General features: G+C 44.6%; 1 protein-coding gene across 1 annotated transcript in view; it reads left to right on the forward strand.

The window, feature by feature from the left end:
* The first annotated feature begins 398 nt into the window (after window positions 1–398).
* notch3 (notch receptor 3) overlaps window positions 399–20527 on the forward strand; it is a 28704-nt gene continuing 8575 nt past the window's right edge. The window contains exons 1-17 of the mRNA XM_030407290.1: window positions 399–701; window positions 1742–1814; window positions 12596–12738; window positions 12841–13176; window positions 13860–13982; window positions 14081–14314; window positions 14410–14565; window positions 14656–14841; window positions 15914–16027; window positions 17192–17305; window positions 18182–18415; window positions 18645–18755; window positions 18862–19054; window positions 19184–19329; window positions 19652–19885; window positions 20005–20157; window positions 20273–20501. Of these exons, the coding sequence (XP_030263150.1) occupies window positions 641–701; window positions 1742–1814; window positions 12596–12738; window positions 12841–13176; window positions 13860–13982; window positions 14081–14314; window positions 14410–14565; window positions 14656–14841; window positions 15914–16027; window positions 17192–17305; window positions 18182–18415; window positions 18645–18755; window positions 18862–19054; window positions 19184–19329; window positions 19652–19885; window positions 20005–20157; window positions 20273–20501 (2840 nt within the window). The 5' untranslated portion in view covers window positions 399–640. The remainder of the gene's footprint in view (window positions 702–1741; window positions 1815–12595; window positions 12739–12840; window positions 13177–13859; window positions 13983–14080; window positions 14315–14409; window positions 14566–14655; window positions 14842–15913; window positions 16028–17191; window positions 17306–18181; window positions 18416–18644; window positions 18756–18861; window positions 19055–19183; window positions 19330–19651; window positions 19886–20004; window positions 20158–20272; window positions 20502–20527) is intronic.

Raw genomic sequence — 20527 nt, forward strand, 5'->3', positions numbered from 1 at the left:
GTACAATTCGTACATCTACAATGCTATAAAAACAAAATAAAAAGCACACATGAATAAACTGTTGATTCAGTGCAGACTGTAGACAGAACAAAAGACAGACAACGATGTTCCCTTTCCCCTCGAAATCTAATAGTTGTGCTACGATAAATAAGTTGTTGTTTTTTTGTATTCATATCTCAAGTCCTGATGTTTGTTGGTAGATTTGGTGTGGTGTGTGTGTGTGTGTGTGTGTGTGTGGTTAGGGTAGTGGTGGGCCCGATGTTGGGAAGCTCTGCACACGGACTATCTCGTGTGTGTGTGTGTGTGTGTGTGTGTTTGGGTGGGGGTGAGCGAGAGGGAGAGAGAGAGAGAGAGAGAGAGAGAGAGAGAGAGAGAGAGGAGGAGGCGGAGTAGCAGCGGGCTCTGGGACAGACGGATCGGGAAGGAAAAGTTTTTCAAAAGTTTCAGGAGGTTAACGGAGAATCACAGCAGCCGTGGCCGAGCTGCGGAGGATAATACGGGATTGGGACCTAACGCTTTCCGGCTGACTTTATGAAAAAAATCCCCATCGATCTTGGAGCCTTAATTTTTATGTGAGCTTTATCAAGGATGTATTTCTAGTAAAAGCCAGTCTTGAAACGCTGGAAACTTTTCCACCGAAATGGAAGGGAATATTCCATGGATTATTCTGTCACTCATATTGTTTATGCATATTTGTGAAGGTAAGTCTGATCCAATTAACTTCATCGTTTTGTCTAATATTCGTAGTTTACGGGCAGTCATAGGTGGCCTGGACTTGTCTGGACATCCACCGTCCGGCTCCAAATTGATTTTGGGGCTTTCCCTCATTATCTGGGCTACTTACTGAGAACTGGGGAGCACTTTCTGAACTTTTTAATTTTTTCCAATTTTACTTAACAGTTTATCGATAGTTTGACTCACAAATGATAATCTACAAGGTTTTTCCGAAGTCCTATGGAATAATTGAACCGCAGCAGATAGTGGTAACAGATCCCGGAGACGTTTACACGCATCACGTGTCAAAGTGAAACACACACTCAAGTGTTTGAGTGAATAAAGCTCTCAGTGCTGTATAGATAGATTAGGTATTTATAAAGATAGTGTCTGATCTATATGCAGTTGTTGGTTTTCTAGTGTTGGAGAGCGCTGCTGCTCCACCGACCTAACAAAAGAAGAAAAGCAGCTCCTGTGCCATCAGCTGTCCTTTAAAAGTTTGGCCAAGAAGCTTAGGCTTGTGCAATAATGTTAAACTTAAAAACAGAGTTAAAATAAAAAGTGTTTAACTGAAGCAGGGAGTGCAGTTACCCCCCTCCCTCCCTGAACAAAGACCCTTTAACAAACTGAAGATCTTGTCACTGGAAGCGGCTGAGTAGTGACAGATATGATAAATTAATGCCTCAGACAAACTTGTTTCCAAGCAGAAACCATCCCCTCCTGTCAGCTTTCTCTATCAAGAAAACGTTTTCCCTGCTTTTGACAAAGTAAACAGCAGACATGTAGGTGTGTCTGCAAGATGCCACAAGTGGCAAAGGCCTGAAATCTGGGAAGCTTGAAATGTGTCTCAGCGAGGGGAAACATCGGTTTGGGTATCTCAGTCATGTTTTACAGGGTTAATAAAGAGCTTCTATTCACATGCTCTTTGAATGGGACATTATTTATAATGATTACATGTTCAGAGGTTTAAGTGAATGGCACCAAGTCAGTTGTGTGGTTCTCTAACAAATTTCTCAATTTTCCACAGGGTTCCGATGCGTGGATAAATACAGACCTTGTGAAAATGGAGGGACATGCTTAGAATCACCTACTCGATGCATGTAAGTGGAACATGTGTAAAGATGTAACAGGATAAGACCCGTGGGCCAGTGTTTCTTTCAGCAAAGGCTCCAATCTGAGTTTTGTCCCTGCCTGATTCCTTCAGAAACTCATCTTCTGAAAGGCATTCAAACCACAAGTGTAGGCCTTGTGTGTAAATTGATTTACACAAGCTATTATTCCTCAGTTGGTTCATCGGAGGTTCACGGGAAAGATCTATCCCAGGCTGAAGCAAATGTGCCCTTTTTATATTGTGTTGGCTGTTAATTTACAGAATTCACATGAAGGTGGTGAAAGATTAGACAAATTGATTAGGCCTACACAGATGAGCAGCAACGAGCCTCAACATGTTTGGCTGCAACACTCATCTGTTGCACCTGTTTTCGAGCCTTGTCAGACACAAATCACTGCATTGTGCCGCACATGAGTTAGAGTAGCAATTTCCCTCTATGTTTCTTTATTCATTTACATCTTCAATGTGTGTTATTTTGCTTTGATATACAGTTTACCCTTTTTAAGGAATAGGGGTTCATTTGTAGGCTTTATAACAACTTTTTTGATTGATTGTCTTTGTTTCCTGCCTGCTTTGGGCATTTTTGAGCTCTCACATCTTTTGGCAGTGATAAGGCTTTTGTTTTTCAAATTGGTGAGGGGGGTTGTGTGGGACCACATTACAATAGTCAAGCTAAATAGCCTACAGTGCCTTGCCCTGGGGTCACTTGTCCCTTTTAAAAACCCTTTAGCTTAGGAAACATGCCTGAGTGTTTCAGATGGAGGAGATACAGTCATTGGTGGAACAAAACCTCCTTGGCTGCCAGCTGCTTCCCTCCAAAACAGTACATTTATTATTTTATTGGAGTTATTTGCAGTTTACAACACCGCAGGGTTCAAAGTTGAGCCAATACCATAAATGCGCTTTTCACAGGCAAAAAGTAAGTCAAATGTTTCTATTTTTCAAACACAAAAGCAATTGCGTAGTTCTTTGAGGCTGTTATTCTGCCAGTAGCAGCCATTACACACCAGCCAATGTGTAACTTGACTGCATGTGGATCGAGTAACCACCACCCACATTTTTTAATCATTAGCTGGAGCCAAGGTGGGGGAGACTAACTTAGTGAGTGAATGTATAATTTTATGCAGCCAGCTCTATTTCAGCATATCTAACATCGTTCTCTGAGCAAATCATATATTTTGAGCACCACACAGAAATAGCACTTTCCTCCTACTAGAGAAAATCACCTCAATGCTTGGTCTAATCTCCATATTTAAGGTCATCTCATCACAGGGGATGTGTTTTCCTTTCCATTCATCCATTGTGCTACCTCAATCCTTTGTGCTGTGTACATGTATGCGTACATAGGTTAAGAGTGTAGGACCTGGGCATGTGTGATCACTAAGCTGGGTCCGAGCCAAGAAAAATAAGTACTTAAACTGTCCATGGAAAGGATTTCTAATGGAAGGGGACATCGAATGTCATACCACACAGTGAAGAAAGAGTCCCATAGCAGGGCAGATCAGTGGAGCGGAGCGTGGCCACATGAGAGTGGTCAGACCAGTCGTAGACAGAGGTGAGTGGTGGAGCCACCCCACCCCTTCCCCTGGGAGCCTGCAGAAACAGGAGATCCAAAACAGCAGAAAAGATCCTTTCTTCTACCAGATACCTGCCTGAAACCTGGCACCATCAGAGCAGGTCATAGAGAGGGAGAGAAGAAAGGCCACAGCAGAGCGAGGCCACTACAGAGTCGAGAGACAGAAACAGAATGCAGATACAGATACACGTTCTGGCATTTGAGAGGAATTTGTAGAACCAGTAGAAAACAACATTGCTGGAAAACACTTCTTTTCCACATAATCTGGCACATTGTTCTGTGGAGAGAATGTCCATCTGTTCCTAGTTGACCAACCACTATGTTGTTTAAGTTTTTCTTACAGCAAGTATCTTCTTAAGTGACAGTAAAACTGTGTGTATGGCAGCTACCATTGTCACTGTCCCAGATACCAATGTATCCTCTGTCCTGTTGGCAGACACTGCTATGATACCACACTATAGCCCTAACATGTAAGACATCTCAAAGTTCTCTCATAGTTCTGTATCTTCTTAGCATGAATGTGTGTCTCAGTGTGCTGACTTCCTCCTCAGGTGACTTACTAGTTGAGGTTGTGGGCCAGAGTTGATGATAGGGGATTACAGTAGTAATCACTTGTCAACTGTTCAAATGAGCAAACTCTCTGAATCCCATTTCACCTGTTTCAGTGACTCAGAAAAGATCACATAATGCTTTTAGTCTGAAAGGGCTGAGCATTCCAACCTGGTTTCACAACACTCTCCCAACGTTTTGGCTGCAACTGTTAGTCAGATGGTTGAGCATGATTGTTGCATGGTGGTTGCATCACTGTTCCATAAGTGATCGAAAATATTAGTCAACGTAAAACTCTAGATTATTACATTGAAGGGTCTGTCTGAAGTCTGCGATTAGCGGGGAGCTATATTAAACTACAGTTTTAAGACAAGGTCTTGTGTGGAAAGGGAAATCCAGTAAATACCAATAAACAGCAGCCTGATATGAGTCAACCTGTGAAAAGCTCAAAGGTCATTCCAATAGTTTGTGTGTGAGATGATTAATTAAGGCAGGTACAATGTTTGAAGTGAGCTTGATGAAGACTCTCATTAACATGTACGGCGTTTCCTTCCTGTTTAACCAGTTGGCTTTGTTTGAGGGCTGCAAATAAGATGATGATTTTGTAGTTCTTCATGTCTCCTCAAGAGCTGCTCAGCTCTGTGATGTTTTATCTGTATTTTCTAATACACTTTTCTTCTTGATACACACTTACATTTTGAGGAAATCGTTCTATAATCTCACTGTAACCCAAAGTTTTGAACTTGACAGTGAAGGGCTGAGAGTATCACAGAGAGTGCGGCCTTCGAGGTGAGCAGTCAGAAGTCCAGTTGAAGAGCCTCTGGCCCCTCAGCTCCACCCCATGAGCAGAATGTGCTGCCTCGAGAGGGCCACGGTGGCGTGGCCGGAGGAGAGATAATTAGGCAGATTGAGAGGGTGTCATTCAGAGAGGATCCAGCTGGAGGGATTGGACTGGGGGTAGGGAATGGGTAAAGGGAGGCTGGGAAGGAGGGAAGGAGTGGGGGGCACGGGGGGCTGCGTAGAGGACAGCTGGTGGATGTTGTGATGGTAATCCAGTGAAGTCAGATCTTGACAAAGGGGAAGCATAGGGCCAGGTGCTGCCATTGAGCAGTCAGCCGCCCCCATACTGCGAGAGACAAGCTCGTGGAGGAATGAAGCCGGTAGCTCTCGCACATGTTGCCTCTCTCACAGTGCGGCAGCTTTCTCTGCGTGTTGTCCCAGCTCATCCTCTGCCTCTGTCTCTCATCACAGTGGCAGATCGCAGATTACAACCAACTCTTTCCTCTCAGATCTTTGAAACTGAATTGAAATAAATGTGAGGCTTCTCCACTGTGTGAGGCCCACAGATGGATTCAGTGGTCCTCTCTCTGTGTTACAAATGCTTTGCCCTTAGCCTCTGAAGCAAAGTTAGAATATGAATTGTGAGTGTTCAGTTATGACCCTGTAGTAACTCCCAACCTCTTAGAATGTGATGGAAGAGGACATCTTTGACTTTGATAAGGAACAGACTGTTTCTGTGGTAAAAAGTTTGTAACTGCCAACTTTTGTAAGGAAATAAAGAACTGTATGATTATTATTCAGTAAGGAAACAAATCTTGTGGGAATTAACAGCTACCAGACACCAGCCAAATGTCAGTGAAATTGTATTGGGCTGGTATATGTGCGTTATTCATCAGCCATAAAACAGAAACAATGAGTGGCTGGTAAAATTTTAACTTACACTAGCCATTTGGCAAGTCCATCAAAATTGTATTTTGCACGCTTGGTACAACCTTTCCAAATGTAAAATGCAGCTTCTAGAAGTTTAATTTACTCAATAGCAGATGAAAGTGTATTATTTTTTTGATTTTTTTACACAATTCACAAAGAAGTGAAAATATGCCAAGGCACATATTTACTGACAGGCCGTAGCAAAGAGACAGATTATATTGTTAGCTTAGTTCAGAGCACCTCAGGGCTAGTGTTTTCTTTGGCATCTTTATGGTGGATTAGAGAGGAATGCTTAGTAAGATTCCTCCTGTCCCTCTGGTGCTTTCAGGTTATTGTCCGTACCTCCCATCCATTCACCCTGGTAGCCCCTTCAGGAATGTCTTTAACAATACTGTCAGCCTAGTCACATTGAGAATGGGATGTTTGGAATGACTTGTTTGATTTGCAATTAGTTACTTTGCAATTTTGTGAGGCAACATATAGCCCATATCACTCATGCTGTCCTGGCAGGCAGATGGAGCCGCTGTGGAATTCTCTGATGCATTGCAGACTCAGTAGTTTCAGATGACTTATATGAAGGGCATTGGCCATAACCATGACGAGATGAGTGCTCTCTGATGTAGAGGTTACACCATCGTGGGGAGTAGGGTTTGGGTTTGTTGTCCCTTCATGTCTATGGGTCATGACTGGAGACTAAGAGCTGTGGTTTCCCAGGCCCAGTCACAGGAAGTGCTGCCTTCTGACCTTTCTGCTACGCACATCCTGTCTTATCGAAGAGGCTTAAGCAGCTTACTCAGCGTACTGAGGCCTCCATGTTCCTCAACTTTCTCATCTTCCGCCTAATTTTATTTCATCTTATTAGCACATGGCTACATTGTGCTGAACTGTTTCATCCCTGGAATTTATAACTGAGCATGTGGAAATGAAAACTGTGCGCTCACTCGCACGTCACACAAATCAAGAAAACCAGCCCTGTGTGCTTGTGTTTTATTATTCTTTTTGGTTTCAATGTTTGTCTGAACCACATGCTCATGTAGGGATAAGCCTGCATTTGAAATCCCATCCCCTGGCTGTTCTTCAGAGGAGACATTCAGCCGGGCTTGATTGAAATAACTGAGGTCCGCCAGCAAAATTTCCCCTAGTCTCTCCCTCCCCTTAGAAGAGGAAGGGATGGGTCCATCATTAAATGATTCAGGAAAAGGCATTCGCTTTTCCACTAAGCACTCTTTCCACAGACAACTAGGCAACATTTTGTCAATGTTTACCAGTCCAGAATTTAAGATTTATCAGTGGTTTAAAACACAGTTGCTGCATTATTGTAGTATCTTAAAGTTTTATAGAATGTTTCATTAGGTATGACTGGCCCACATCCTTCTTTAATATCTCTTGCAGTTCTTCGGGTGACAGCAGTTAAGATGAAATTCACTTTCAGGCTGTTTTCTCAGTGTTCTCCTTTGCTTATCTTAGCTTTGCCAGCGCACTATAAACAAATGTTATTCTTTCAGGACTTAAAGCTTGTGAGAGTGCCGGTTTCAATCAATCAGTTCCTGTCAACATTATTAAAATTGATTTCTTTTTTATCAGATGTGCAGTTTTTTTTAAGCAACATTAGCTGTGCAGCAAATGTTTGCTGTGAAAGGAATTGCAACACAGGCCATTAGAAGGTCTGAATATCTTTTGGTCCATTATGTTTGTACTGTTAAGGCTAACTTGAGACAAAACACTGAGACGGCATTGCAGTGGATCTTTGGTGTTTCGCTTGGGGATGGGGTCTTTTAAAATTCTGTTTCAAAGTTTAACAAAATCTGGTTCAGTTTAGGTGGTTGGGTGGGGTTTTTGTGGTTGAGTTCAGTGAATGCTTTGAAAGACCTCGACCCTGGGATTCATGCAATGTGGTTATGGGCAAACGCGTTGCTATTTGAAAAATGTCAGGGAGTATTCTTCCAAAGGTCTGTTGACACTTGAGTCAGATTTGTTCAGATAGTGTATGAACTAAAACTGTAAAAACTACTAGCACGTGTCTAGCCTTTTTAATAGCAGCATTACTCGGTAACAAGAGCACATTTCGGTTCTCTTGGGTGCAGACGTTTGGTTTGGTTTCTGGATTTATATTCTTTCTATGCATGTAATTGCAAGTGTTTAGGTCAGAGGGATGCTCTGACAGCTGGTCTAGCTTTTCCTTGAGATGCATTACTGCTTTTCCTCAAGAGAAAGTTAAATGTCCTCATATTCACATGTTTAATATTCATGCTCGAGGGGTGCTCTGGAAACCTCCCTCTGGAGATTTCAATACATCCTTTGTGTGGCTAAGCACAATTGTTGAAACAAACTTTGCGCTTTAAACTGTGAAACACCAATCCTTTTAGACATGATCATACTTAATTACCAGACTGAATTGGTTCTGCATGTTGCTTAGTGCTACCTGCATATGTAGGGGATCACTCCTCTGAAGTGCTCCAACTGTCCTTACGAAACCCTGTCTCCCAACACCCCCTTTTTCTCACTCTGGCTCTCTCTCACCATGGGTTACTGTTGCCAGGCTACAGCCCAGGCCTGTTGGTCCGTGTAAGCCCAGGCCTGAAAGACTAGCTGTTTGGGTCACTGCTCCCCCCCAACACTTTCATACAAAGGAGTTCTGACTACTTTAGCTCTTTTATTTGGGCCACAAAACACTCCCCAACCCCCAATCTGGCTCTTTGCTGAGAAAGGGAGAGCCAAGCTGAGGAGAGCAGAGCAGAAGAGGCTGTTTGAAGGAGGGGGGAAGTGGATGGGCTCCTGTTGGCAGTGTGGTGTCAGTATGGACTCGCATAAAGGAGTAGAGCTGGTTCCTGCTTGCTTGTGGAAGGAGGGGTTGAGGGAATGAGTCTCTGTTGAGAGAAAGAGACAGTGTTGTAAGAGTTTAATATTTCTTTTTAGCAACCTCATGGGAAAAAGGATTTAGTATATGTTGATTAGCTCCTGTTATGCAATGTAGAAGTTGAAATCTTGCCCCAATTCAAAAGTTTGTAGTTCTGTCGCTGTTGCTCTTTCTCTCCATTTGGTTTAGGAAATGTCCTCTGAGATAGGAAGACTCCTTTTTACTTTTTGCTTTGTGGTGCATGACTGTGTGTATGAACCGTGTCAGAGATTACAGCCTCTTTGTTCACAGGTGAGCCACCCTTTGACCTCTGGCAGAGTAGCTGCTATTGTATAGGAGAGGATGAGCTCAGGTTACCCTGCAGTGACCCAGAAAGCAGGAAAACCGGCATTGTGTTACACGAGTATAGATGACAGAACTCAGTCACATAAATCAAACTGTTTTAGTCAGAATGTCCTTATTCTTGATGCTGAACAACGAAGAAATCAAGGCACATTGCTGGAATGTCATATTTCAAATCACAAAAATGTTTTATGAGGTCATTTGTACTTTTTATACTATTCTTTATTAAATGTTTGATGATTGCAATCACCTTCTTTTTAATCTTTTCTGCAAATCCTTTCTTTTATGGGTTCACAATACTTCTCTTCCTCAGAAGCTGAGGCTGGTTGTAAGTTTCTTTCTTTGTGTTTGGGCGTGTAGTGATTGTTGCATGTGTTTGCTTCGTTGCAGTGATGCCTTCGTGTTATTATCATGAAACTCTGTGAAGAGGAAATATTAATGCATGTGTTTTGGGGTTTTTTTGGCAGATGACCATGTTTCTTGGGTGGTGTTAAATGGCCAATGTGTGTGAGTTTGTGCCTGTGTGTGTGTGTTGGTTACTGGATTTGTCCCATGAGCATAACACTCCAGTTGTTTTGGCTTAAAGTCTGGCAGGAGAGGTAGATGCCAGACACCCAGAGGTGTACTGACAGATGTGGACAGATGCACAGGGCCGAGGCTGCAGCTGGCAGGAGTCCTCATGTGTGCTGACACGGAGAGATTACCCATTCTGGCCATCCCTCCCTTGCACTCAAGGACCTCCTCCTCATCTGCTGCACTCTCTTCCTCAGAGGTCAGAAGTCGGCACTCACTAAATATGACTCAGGGGCCCATTGCACAACAGCAGCCTGCACCTGCCATCCACATCCTCCACAAATAAGGCTGGGCCCAGGCGAATGCACAGTTCCTGTCCGTCCCTCTTTTCCCAAAGGCAGTAGAATCCACGAGGTTGTAAAGAGCCTGATAAGGAGACTCTTGAGTGCACCAGGACAAAGTTGCACGTCTCTCACAGTCGCTCTGCACTGATAGCACTCTGATTTGTGTGTTATGGGAGTAGCATGTTGGCAATGAGTCAGGTCTAGACAAAAGAATGTGTGTTTTGGCTGCTCAGTTCAGCATACATTTGTACGCGGTGACAAATAATTTATCAGGCATAAATGCTATCACATTCTCACACACTCATCCGCACACAAACATGCATCCATGTATTCTAACACACACAATTAAACACCAATGCACTTAATCCTCATACTTTAAGACACATTGAGTATTTTTGGATCTTGATAGGAAAATTTACTTGCTTTTTGACACACAGTATTTCTTCGAGTGGGTTGTAAGTTATTCTCTCTCTGCAGAGAGTAACAATGGTCTTCGAGGAACAACATCCTGTATAGACTGTAGCTCTTTGGCTTTTATTAGCAGTCAAATACCCACATTGCAGAGTGGCTCTTGTGGAATTTTACTGTCAGTCTGCACTGTATTGTATGCCGTCTTTGTGCCACATTCGTGTTTCATTTTTTAGTGACACACTAGATTCCAGACATACTTAATTTGCCTCTAAATAAACCCAGCCAAGCCATGACAAATAGCCATGGGGACCAAGGGTGGGGGTGGGTAGGGGGTGATTGGTTGGGTGTCAGGCTTGCTTGTTCGTCTGTGAGGTTGCTAGGGCAACAGGGATTGTGCATTCGGAGCGAGTGCACTGTTTTCAGAGCAAGGGACGAGGGATTACAGGAAATATGACATGACATTCTTGCTGGACCAGACCACTCTCTCCTCCTCTTCGTCGCTCTCTCCACCAATTCCACCCTCTAAAGACATTCTCTCCTGCAGAGAGGCCCCACCCCGCTCCCTGCAGCCTGAGTGACATTATCATCACAATTAGACGGGGGACCTCTGACATCTGACCTCTCAGCGCGTGAGAGGAGGGGGTGGTTTTGGGGAAAGCCAAGCTGGCGTTCAGGGGGGCTTTAGGAGTACAAACTCCCCTTCGACATCACAGCCAGTGCAGCTTCATTTTAACTTCCAGACCAAGTCTCAGTGCCTTAGTGCTAACCTTGTATTGTAGTCTTGTAAAAAAAATCCTCATTCCCAGTGCCGTTTATAGTTGTAAGATCTAGATAGTTGATACATTTTTTTAATTAAGTGTCTGTGAATGCACATTCATGTGTATTCGCCTGTGCAGGTAGCTCATCCCTGTGGATCCTTCATTTCACCATTTTCTTTGTGAAACTAGGTAAAAAAAACAAAACTGTAAAGTGTCCGTTTTTCTTTACCACAGCAGAACAGCCAGAGACAAAGCAGGCAATTTCAGTGAAAATCTACATCCGCATCAGTTCATCCTCTTTAGCTTCGCCTGGAGCGGCTACCATCTCTGAGAGTCAAGAGTCTCAACATTTTTCAGTCTTTGTTAGTCATGCTTTATTAGACAGGAGTCAAAAAAGCACACCAGAAAAGTAAAAGATGAACAAACACTGGTATAGTGGTCATGCTCCTGTAAAAGGGAACAGATGAAAACCCATTGTTGATCCTGCCCAGGGGTTCTTCTCCAATGAAAGAGAAGACAGAGCCCAAGGGCGGGCCAAAACCCAGCCGTCACTGCCCTGTCAACAGCATCAAACAATCAAACAGCCTGTTTGAAGAGGGGGTTTGTACCCAGCCAGAGGCTCCACTGTGGGTGTAGAGTTACCAGATCATACTGGACCCCTTAGTAAGTCCAAACCTTGTCTACACTCCCATAGGACCTCTGCAGAGAGCAGTAGGAGACCCTGTTTATGTGTTTATCTCTGCTTCTTAGTGGAGCAGGTAGAGGTCAGGCATACATAATGTCGACACAGCCCGTGAAGCAGAGTAGCAGCAGCAGCAGCAGCAGTAGAAGCAGCAGCAGCAGTAGCAGCTTGATCCTCCACCTGTGTCTACACAGGATGCATTCAGGCACAGTACTGAGTGTAGGTCACTCGTGTTTTGGCAGCACTTATGGCCTCATACACAATCAGTGCAGTTACAAGACAGAAACTAGACTTGAAATATTAAAATAGGCCTCACATCAAGTCACATAGCCTGTGTGGGCAGGAGAAAAATGACCAAAAAAAAGCCTAAACATGTCATGTGTAGATAAGCCATTAGTGTCTCACAAAGAGGTGGATGTATTGTTTCTCTCAAATACCACAGCTGCTTCTCCTATTCACTTCATGTGTGCGGTGTGTAGTCCTCATTTTTCTCATGTCAGTTTTTTTGGCAATTGTTAAGTTTCCAGACTGCTGTTTCTGGGTGTGTTCTTTTTCATATATGAGAAAAGAAACAAGAGCTGAGGTGCGGAAAAACTGTAACAGTGGAGGAATGTTAGCTGACATGGAGAAACTGAGGCTTTCCAGCTGGAAATAACAGATCGTGTGCCTTGTTAAACCTATTAGACACAGAGACATGACCTCCCTCCATCTTAATATTTCAAAGATTGTTTGTGATTGTATGTGTGTCTCATTCCATGAACAATGTATTGCATGATTAGTGCTTGTGGAGTAAACTAAGTTAATATAAATTCAGTCCAGGGCCCTGGCGCATTACTCATGCCAAGGTATGAGTCAGGCAGAAGGCTTCGCCAAGATGTCATTGGGCCCTGATTACTAAACCCAGTACATGATGGGAAGTGGGCTACACCAGAGTTAGAGTATCACAGCTCTGTATTAGTTAACGTTTTGACCTTCAGGCCAAATACATCCTAATGTTTGTGTTTGTGTGTGTGAATTTGTTTTTCTAGATGTCGTCCTGGATTCATTGGTCCTCTCTGTACGCACCTGGATCCTTGTCATCGATCGCCGTGTCTGAACGGAGCAGCTTGTAAGAGCCAGGTGGTCAATGGCATCCCACAATACACCTGTGTGTGCCAGAGAGGGTTCAGAGGTACATATATCACAATTTGTCTTCATCAGAAATGATAAGATATGAGAAGGGGGATCGAAAGTTTATGTTTTAACTGAATTGAATTCACTATTTAATCTCCAGGCCAAGACTGCTCCCTCATTGATGCCTGTGCCACCAGTCCCTGTGCCAATGGGGCCCGTTGTGCCAATTGGAATAACCACTACAACTGTTCCTGCCCACCTGGCTTCCAGGGAAAGAATTGCCGCAATGACATTGATGAGTGCCGCAAGCCTGGCGTGTGCCTCAATGGTGGCCTCTGCATTAACACCCATGGGTCCTTCAGTTGTCGGTGCCAACCTGGATACAGTGGGCGCACATGTGAGGTGTCCACCCTTCCCTGTGCCCCATCTCAGTGCGTTAATGGGGGCACCTGCCGACAGACCAGTGACCATACCTATGAGTGTGCTTGCCTACCAGGTAAAATAGCTCTCTAGCGACCTAATAGAACACACATGCACACATACAAACAAAATTAGAGTCAGTGCGTAGACCCTGCTGTTTTCCCAGGCCCTCAGCACTGTGGTTCAGGCATACAGAGTTTCCCAGCCTGATGACGTGTATGTTAGTGCTGTTACTGGGATTTACGCCTCTGTCCCAGGTCAGCTTCCTGTGTGCTATTAATAGCTACTGATGGGAGATGAGATGGTGGGAGAGTTGAAGAGGCAGCCCGTCGGCACTCTACTCCACTCTGCTCTGCTCACCACAGAAGGAATTTACTTTATGGACCTTCTGGTTTCCCACTGGGGAGCTGACAGGAAATGTCTCTTGCCAGAGAGGAAGTCATTGAAACTGTGAGAGATTATAAAACAAGCAAACACTGCAGGGAGTGCGGACCTCTGAAGCAGGCAGGAATCATGGCTGTTGCTGGCATAGTATGGGAACTGTCATGAGAAGATGTAAACAATCAGACACCCTCTGAACCTTTTTACTGCCCACATTGCCCTACACCTTCTAAAGTGTGGGAAATATGACTCAAGGTTATGAGTAGAGATGCTTAGTGTCTGGAACAGGGACCACTGAATGTTTACTAAACTCTTACTCTGTGTGTGTTACTGTGTCTGTGTATCATAACTCTTTTCTCTCCATCTGTCCTGTCTCAGGGTTTGAGGGTCACAACTGTGAAAATAATGTGGACGACTGTCCAGGTCACAAATGCATGAATGGAGGAATATGTGTGGACGGAGTCAACACCTACAATTGCCAGTGCCCACCAGAGTGGACAGGTACAGCTCTATTTACATCATGTTTAAAACATATAACATATATATGCAGTATATCATGATGAGAATGTGTGAGCTAATATTTCACATTTCCACAATAGGACAATACTGTGCTGAGGATGTTAATGAGTGTCTCATGCAACCAAATGCCTGCCATAACGGGGGTACTTGCTTCAACACCATCGGCGGGCACACCTGTGTTTGCGTCAATGGTTGGACTGGAGATGACTGCAGTGAGAACATTGATGACTGTGCCATTGCTGTCTGTTTCAATGGTGCCACCTGCCATGACCGTGTAGCATCCTTCTTCTGTGAATGCCCAGTTGGAAAGACAGGTAAGTGGGTTTATCAAATGGCCTCTGCATCCCTCTTAGTCCTAGCTGCCAAGTTGTAAATGACATGTGTTTTTATTTCTGTGCTTTCTACACAGGTTTGCTGTGCCACCTTGATGATGCATGTGTCAGTAACCCCTGCAATGAGGGTGCGGTGTGTGACACCAATCCTCTTAATGGCCGCGCCATTTGCACCTGTCCTGCTGGCTTTGTAGGCGGTGCCTGCAACCAGGACATGGATGAGTGTTCAATTGGTAAGCCTGCAGTTTGTGTTTTTACCATTGTTAGTGTTGTTTTATGTTCAGGTGTGTTTCATGTACTGAACCCCTGCTTTCTTCCCACAGGTGCCAACCCATGTGAGCATTTTGGGAAATGTGTGAACACAGAGGGTTCCTTCCAGTGCCAGTGCGGTCGGGGATACGCTGGCCCACGGTGTGAGATTGACATCAACGAATGCCTGTCCATGCCCTGCCAGAATGATGCCACTTGCCTTGACCGGATTGGAGAGTTCACCTGCATCTGCATGCCAGGTATTGATAAGTTGTATTTCAGCAATTAGACAATGTGGAACTCCTTATTTCATCCTGATGTCTTTCACATAGGACAGGCTAAAACCAATAGCTGCGTGGAACAACTGATTGTTTAAACTTGACCTTCTAAAGTAGGTTTATCCACAGAGCTGCCATACTGAGTGCCAGTGCAGACTATTATGTAATACATCCCCATTGACGTTGGGGGTATGGAGGCGCTGCTCAACTCTGAGTACACTGTACAAGCCAGACAGGGTATTAGTTTGGACTAAGTGATGGTTTGGACATTCAGTGACAAAAACACAGTGAAACTCTCACGCACAGTCCTACATGCATCCTGGGGTTTTGGGAACTATACAAATTAGAGCTGGGAGTCGGGTCTATAGGACTGGATGTGAGAGAGGGCCAGCAGTTAGGGGGAGGAGTGTGCAGTGAATACTAATGAGAGGTAGAGTGGTGGGAATGGAGCGGAACAATAGGGCCCCTCTGTGCTCCACTTTGCACCCCTCATACACACACAGAGGGAAAGAGGCCTTTTCCCAGAGCCTCTCCCCCCCTCCCCCTTCATTTCCAGAGACAGGCCCTTCCTCCTCACCCTCCTCATCATCAGCCAGCCTGGCAAAGCTCATGTGGAGCTGCTGATTATTTCTGATTCCACGCTAGCCTCTCCCCAGGGGCAGCACTCTGATCCACACTCTGTTTCACCTCAATGAAGGAGCCCTTCATAGTTTGCAAACGCAAAATGTATAACATGCGTCTGGTGAATGTGGCACTAACCCAGGGAGGGGTAATGCTCCTTGGACAGTAGGGTGTGGTAATTTCAGGTCAGTAGAGTAGGAACACTGGGGATGCTCCAGGGAGCTTTTATTCCACCCTGTGGTTCTGCAGAGGCCAGTGTCAAAATTCTGAGGCCTCCCATGAGAGAAAAGTTTCCCACAGACCCTTTCCTCATTGCAAAGAGTACACACAATCACATAGACACCATGCTGGCTTGAAGAGACTTATTTGTTCATACAAACTGAACACTGTCAATCTAAAAGATCTGAATTCAGCATGAATTTCTTTCTTCCAGGCTACATGGGGACTTACTGTGAGATTGACGTAGATGACTGTGAGAGTAACCCATGTGTGAATGATGGCATCTGTCGGGACATTGTCAATGGCTTCACATGCACCTGCCAGCCAGGTAAGACTTTATTGACTGATCTTTACTTGTACTCCCTTTGTTGATTTCTTTTCCTGTTAACAACTCCTACTCAGTGACAGCAACACTAAGAACAGAAAGCCGGAGTTTAAATGCCCCCACGACCAGAGGAGGGAGGGTCAGACTTGATACTTCTGCCTGCTGCTGTTTAGAGCCACCACTCATATAAAAAGGCAGTCCCAAAAAGCTGCCTATCCTCTCCTCTTGCCTGAACAAAGACACTATTGTGACCCCCACCCCCCTCCTCTGTGGAATGTGGAAGGGACAGCAGTCTCCCTCATCCTGCCCTGGTGGTGGGGAACAGCAGTCCTGCTAATGAGATTCTTTTCCAGGTCCGCAATTTACATCTGGGACAGACGTCCCCCCTCCACCCCCCATCTAGCTATTGAGCCGGTGGAGCTGATGCAGGAAGGGGAGGGGGGTTCCCTAAAAGAGAAAACAATCCCACCGTCTCCTCAACCCCCCCTTTGCAGCCCAAGCACCACCACACAGACCATCTTGACACTGTTAATCAACTGAGCAGTGTGCTACCAATGCACCAATTCACCCCTGTCTGGGCACTGTGCCCACTGATTTCAGGCCTGTTCAGTTTCTCAAGCTTTGCAAGCTAGTAGAATTATTATTATTATCATGATGATGATGATGATGATGATTATTATTATTATTATTATTATTATTATTATTTTTATTATGTTTTTTTTAATTCAAACATTCCATCTAATTTCATGTATCTGTGCTGACATTTCAGCTTAGAGAAGGCTGTGCAGCCACAAAATGTAGCTTTAAGTGAAGTTAGTCGAACCTGCATAAGTTACATTGCCAGATATTCCAAACCAGTTGTAGCAATATTCATTTATTTTCAGATCCATTTTGCATGCATTCGATTGTTAATCTCCCCTCAAAAACATTATCAAGGTCGCTTTCCAGTGTATTTAGTAGTGGTCATCTCAGCACTGGTCCAAGTGCACAGATGACATGTCCTTAACCAGTCGAGACGCTCTCAAACCCAACCTTAGCCAGACGTCACTAACATACCCGCAGACCTCTGCCCTTCAGAGAAGAGACAAAACTGCCCTCTGACCTGAGCATGGACCCTTCCACTGGGCCTTCTTTCTGACCCTTCACCTCTGTGTTTGTATGTCCCAGGGTTTACTGGCACCATGTGTCAGATCGACATAGATGAGTGCGCCAGCACACCCTGCCAGAATGGAGCAAAATGCTACGACCGGCCCAATGGGTTCGAGTGCCGCTGTGCTGAAGGTAAGGGCTTCTGTACCTAATAGTTGTCAGTGGATAGTTGTTTAATGGGACACAGCTCAAGATGTCTTCCCAGGCAGAAGAGCAGATGAGCCTTAACCACTTGTTGGGCTGTGTTTGGTCTTTGTTAAGTGTTCAATGTTTTGGGGGGTCAGCTATTTCTCTGAATGTCTGCTGGGCGAGCAGACTGACTTGAGGCCCCTAATCCCACTCTTTCCCTCATTGGCTCAGGATCATGGGGTCACTGAGGACCAGCAGTTGCCAAGAAAGGAGCCTTGGTCATCACCCCGACATCTGTTCATCTATTAAACCCCCACACACCACCTTATGCCACATCTTAACCTTCATTCCTTCACATTCAGCCATGTCCATGTTTGAAAACATACCCAGATACAGTGAGCTATATGATAAAGTTTGTCACAAAGGCCGCATGTATGAGCAAGCTGTGTGTATACGTTGATATTTAACATGTTTATTTGGACCTATGCCTACGGAGGAGCCTGCTTCATTGTTTCAGTCGCCAGCTGCTTGGTATTCCCTGTGTTTGTGGGCCCCTTCTGTTGAGTGAAGTGGCCCTGTTTGACGTGGTGCAGTCTATTGTTCCCTCCGCCACTGAGAACAAAAGCAGGACTGGGAGGCCTGTGTAGGGACCTTCTTTACTGCTTTGCCCAACTCAGCACTGCACTACACACATACCACACAGACCAACACTTACTTGCCCAACACGCAGACACTGTTGACATGGAAACCACAGCAATCAGAACCCAAACTGTAGAAGCTTTTATAAGGAAAAAGTGGGAAAAAGAGCGAAAAAAAGAAAAAAACAGGCCCGACCAGATCCTTAACATCAATCTCCATTTATGCTTTTTTTCTTTTTAGGTTATGAAGGGACACTCTGTGAGAGCAACATTAACAACTGTCAGCCTGACCCATGCCACCATGGTACCTGTATAGACGGCATTGCCAGCTACACCTGCAACTGTGATGCTGGCTACACAGGCTATCGCTGTGAGAACCAGCTCAATGAGTGCCACAGCAACCCCTGCCAGAATGGGGCCAAGTGTGTTGATCAGGTCAACAAGTACATGTGCCACTGCCAACATGGAACCTCAGGTAAAACAAAAGTGTCCATAAACACAATGACAGTAAATCGTAATGATTTAAAAATGTGAAAGTTAGCCAACATTTACGGTAAATGTATGGCAATATGGAATGATAATAATGGAATAAAATTATTAAAGATAGATGATTAGGATTTACATTTTCTATACTGAATCATATTCTCTGATGTTTATAATATTCTCAAAGCCAAATGTAAAAACTCCAACTCTTCTTCAAACAGGTATCAACTGTGAGATCAACTATGATGACTGTGCCAGCAACCCATGTGACTATGGCATCTGCAAAGATGGAATCAACCGCTACGACTGCGTTTGCAAACCTGGCTTCACTGGTAAGTCCCTCTGACAATGAAACCACACATTTGCTGTGAATAATCAACTCTCATTGGAAATGTCAACAGACACACTTTAAATTATATCTAACATGTCTCCTGCCAGGTCCGAAGTGTAATGTGGAGATAGATGAGTGTGCATCCAGCCCCTGTCGCAATGGAGGGACATGTGTGGATGAAGAGAATGGATTTCACTGCCAGTGTCCTGCGGGCTTTAAGCCCCCTTACTGTTACTCCCAGGTGGACGAGTGTGGCAGCAGCCCATGCATCCATGGCTCATGCAGGGATGACATTAACGGGTATGAACTGTTACAGCCTGTTTCACAGTTTAAAGTAACTCTTTCTAAGTCAATGATAAACTTGGCACAACACATTGTTTCAACTTATACATCAATTAATTTTCACTGACTGTACATCTGTATTCCCAGTTACCGCTGTGACTGTGAGCCCGGATGGGTGGGGAAGAACTGTGACCTGGACAGGAACGACTGTTTGCCCAGTCCCTGCCAGAATGCTGGCACTTGCATCGACCAGCTCAATGGCTTCACCTGCAAGTGTCGCCAAGGCTTCAGAGGTAAGGAGCTGGCATAGTAGCCCAGCACACAACAACCAATTGACCAGTCAACTTCAAAAAGCACAGTGCTCATGGAGTAATACACTGCAGTAGTTTAAGTCATAACTGAATATCTTACAGACTGAGATATAGACATCTTTTAGTCTAAAAGATTCGTACCACATCTTCTATCATTTTCCTTCTGCTCAACTACAATTATCTACCTCCCCCTAGTGGTGCGTTAAAAATGTGCAGACACAATCACAAGTATTTGACCAAGTATTGACTACATCATAATATAGTTATGTAGTATATTTAAATGTCTTGTCTGCTCCTCCAACAGGTAACCTCTGCCAGGTGAACATCAATGAATGTGCATCCAGTCCCTGTCTTAATAAGGGTACTTGTGTGGACGGTGTGGCAAGTTTCACCTGTGTGTGTGAGCTTCCCTACAGTGGACCCACTTGTGCTGAGGTCCTTACCCCTTGCTCCCCTAACCCTTGTGCCAACCATGCCATTTGCACCCACACGCCAGACTACTTGGGCTATCAATGTAACTGCCAGCTAGGGTGGCAAGGTAAGCACGTTTAGTACAAATCATCTCTGTGCCAGCTCATTATTATGTTTTCCAATGAGTCTTATAAAACTTGTCTTCTCATTTTAAACTCCACTGTAACCTTTATTTGCATTCTTCAGGTCAGCTGTGTAACGTAGATGTGAACGAATGCATCTCAAACCCCTGCAAGAACCGTGGGACCTGCACTAACACACCTGGAGGCTTCCTGTGCTCCTGCCGATCTGGATACAGTGGGCTGAACTGTGAAACAGACATCAATGACTGTTCTCCCAGTGAGTGGTCACGTAAAGGATGAAAACTATAATATTCTGTTACTGTCAAACACAACACCAGATCCTTGCACATTTACTTGACCTGACCAAAGTTGTCCTCTTTCTGTGCCATCAGATCCATGTCTAAGTGGAGGTTCCTGCATGGATGGTGTTAACTCCTTCCACTGCAGCTGCCTGCCAGGCTTCACGGGGCCTCGTTGTGCTTTAGAGATCAATGAGTGCCAGAGTTCCCCCTGCAAAAATGGAGGCACGTGCACAGACTATGTTAATTCCTACACCTGCACCTGTCGGCCTGGCTTTACCGGCATCCACTGTGAAACCAACATACCTGATTGCACTGAAAGGTGAGTGTATGTGTGTGTTTGTGTTT

This window comes from Sparus aurata, chromosome 23 (assembly GCF_900880675.1).
Source record: "Sparus aurata chromosome 23, fSpaAur1.1, whole genome shotgun sequence".
Classification (NCBI taxonomy): domain Eukaryota; kingdom Metazoa; phylum Chordata; class Actinopteri; order Spariformes; family Sparidae; genus Sparus; species Sparus aurata.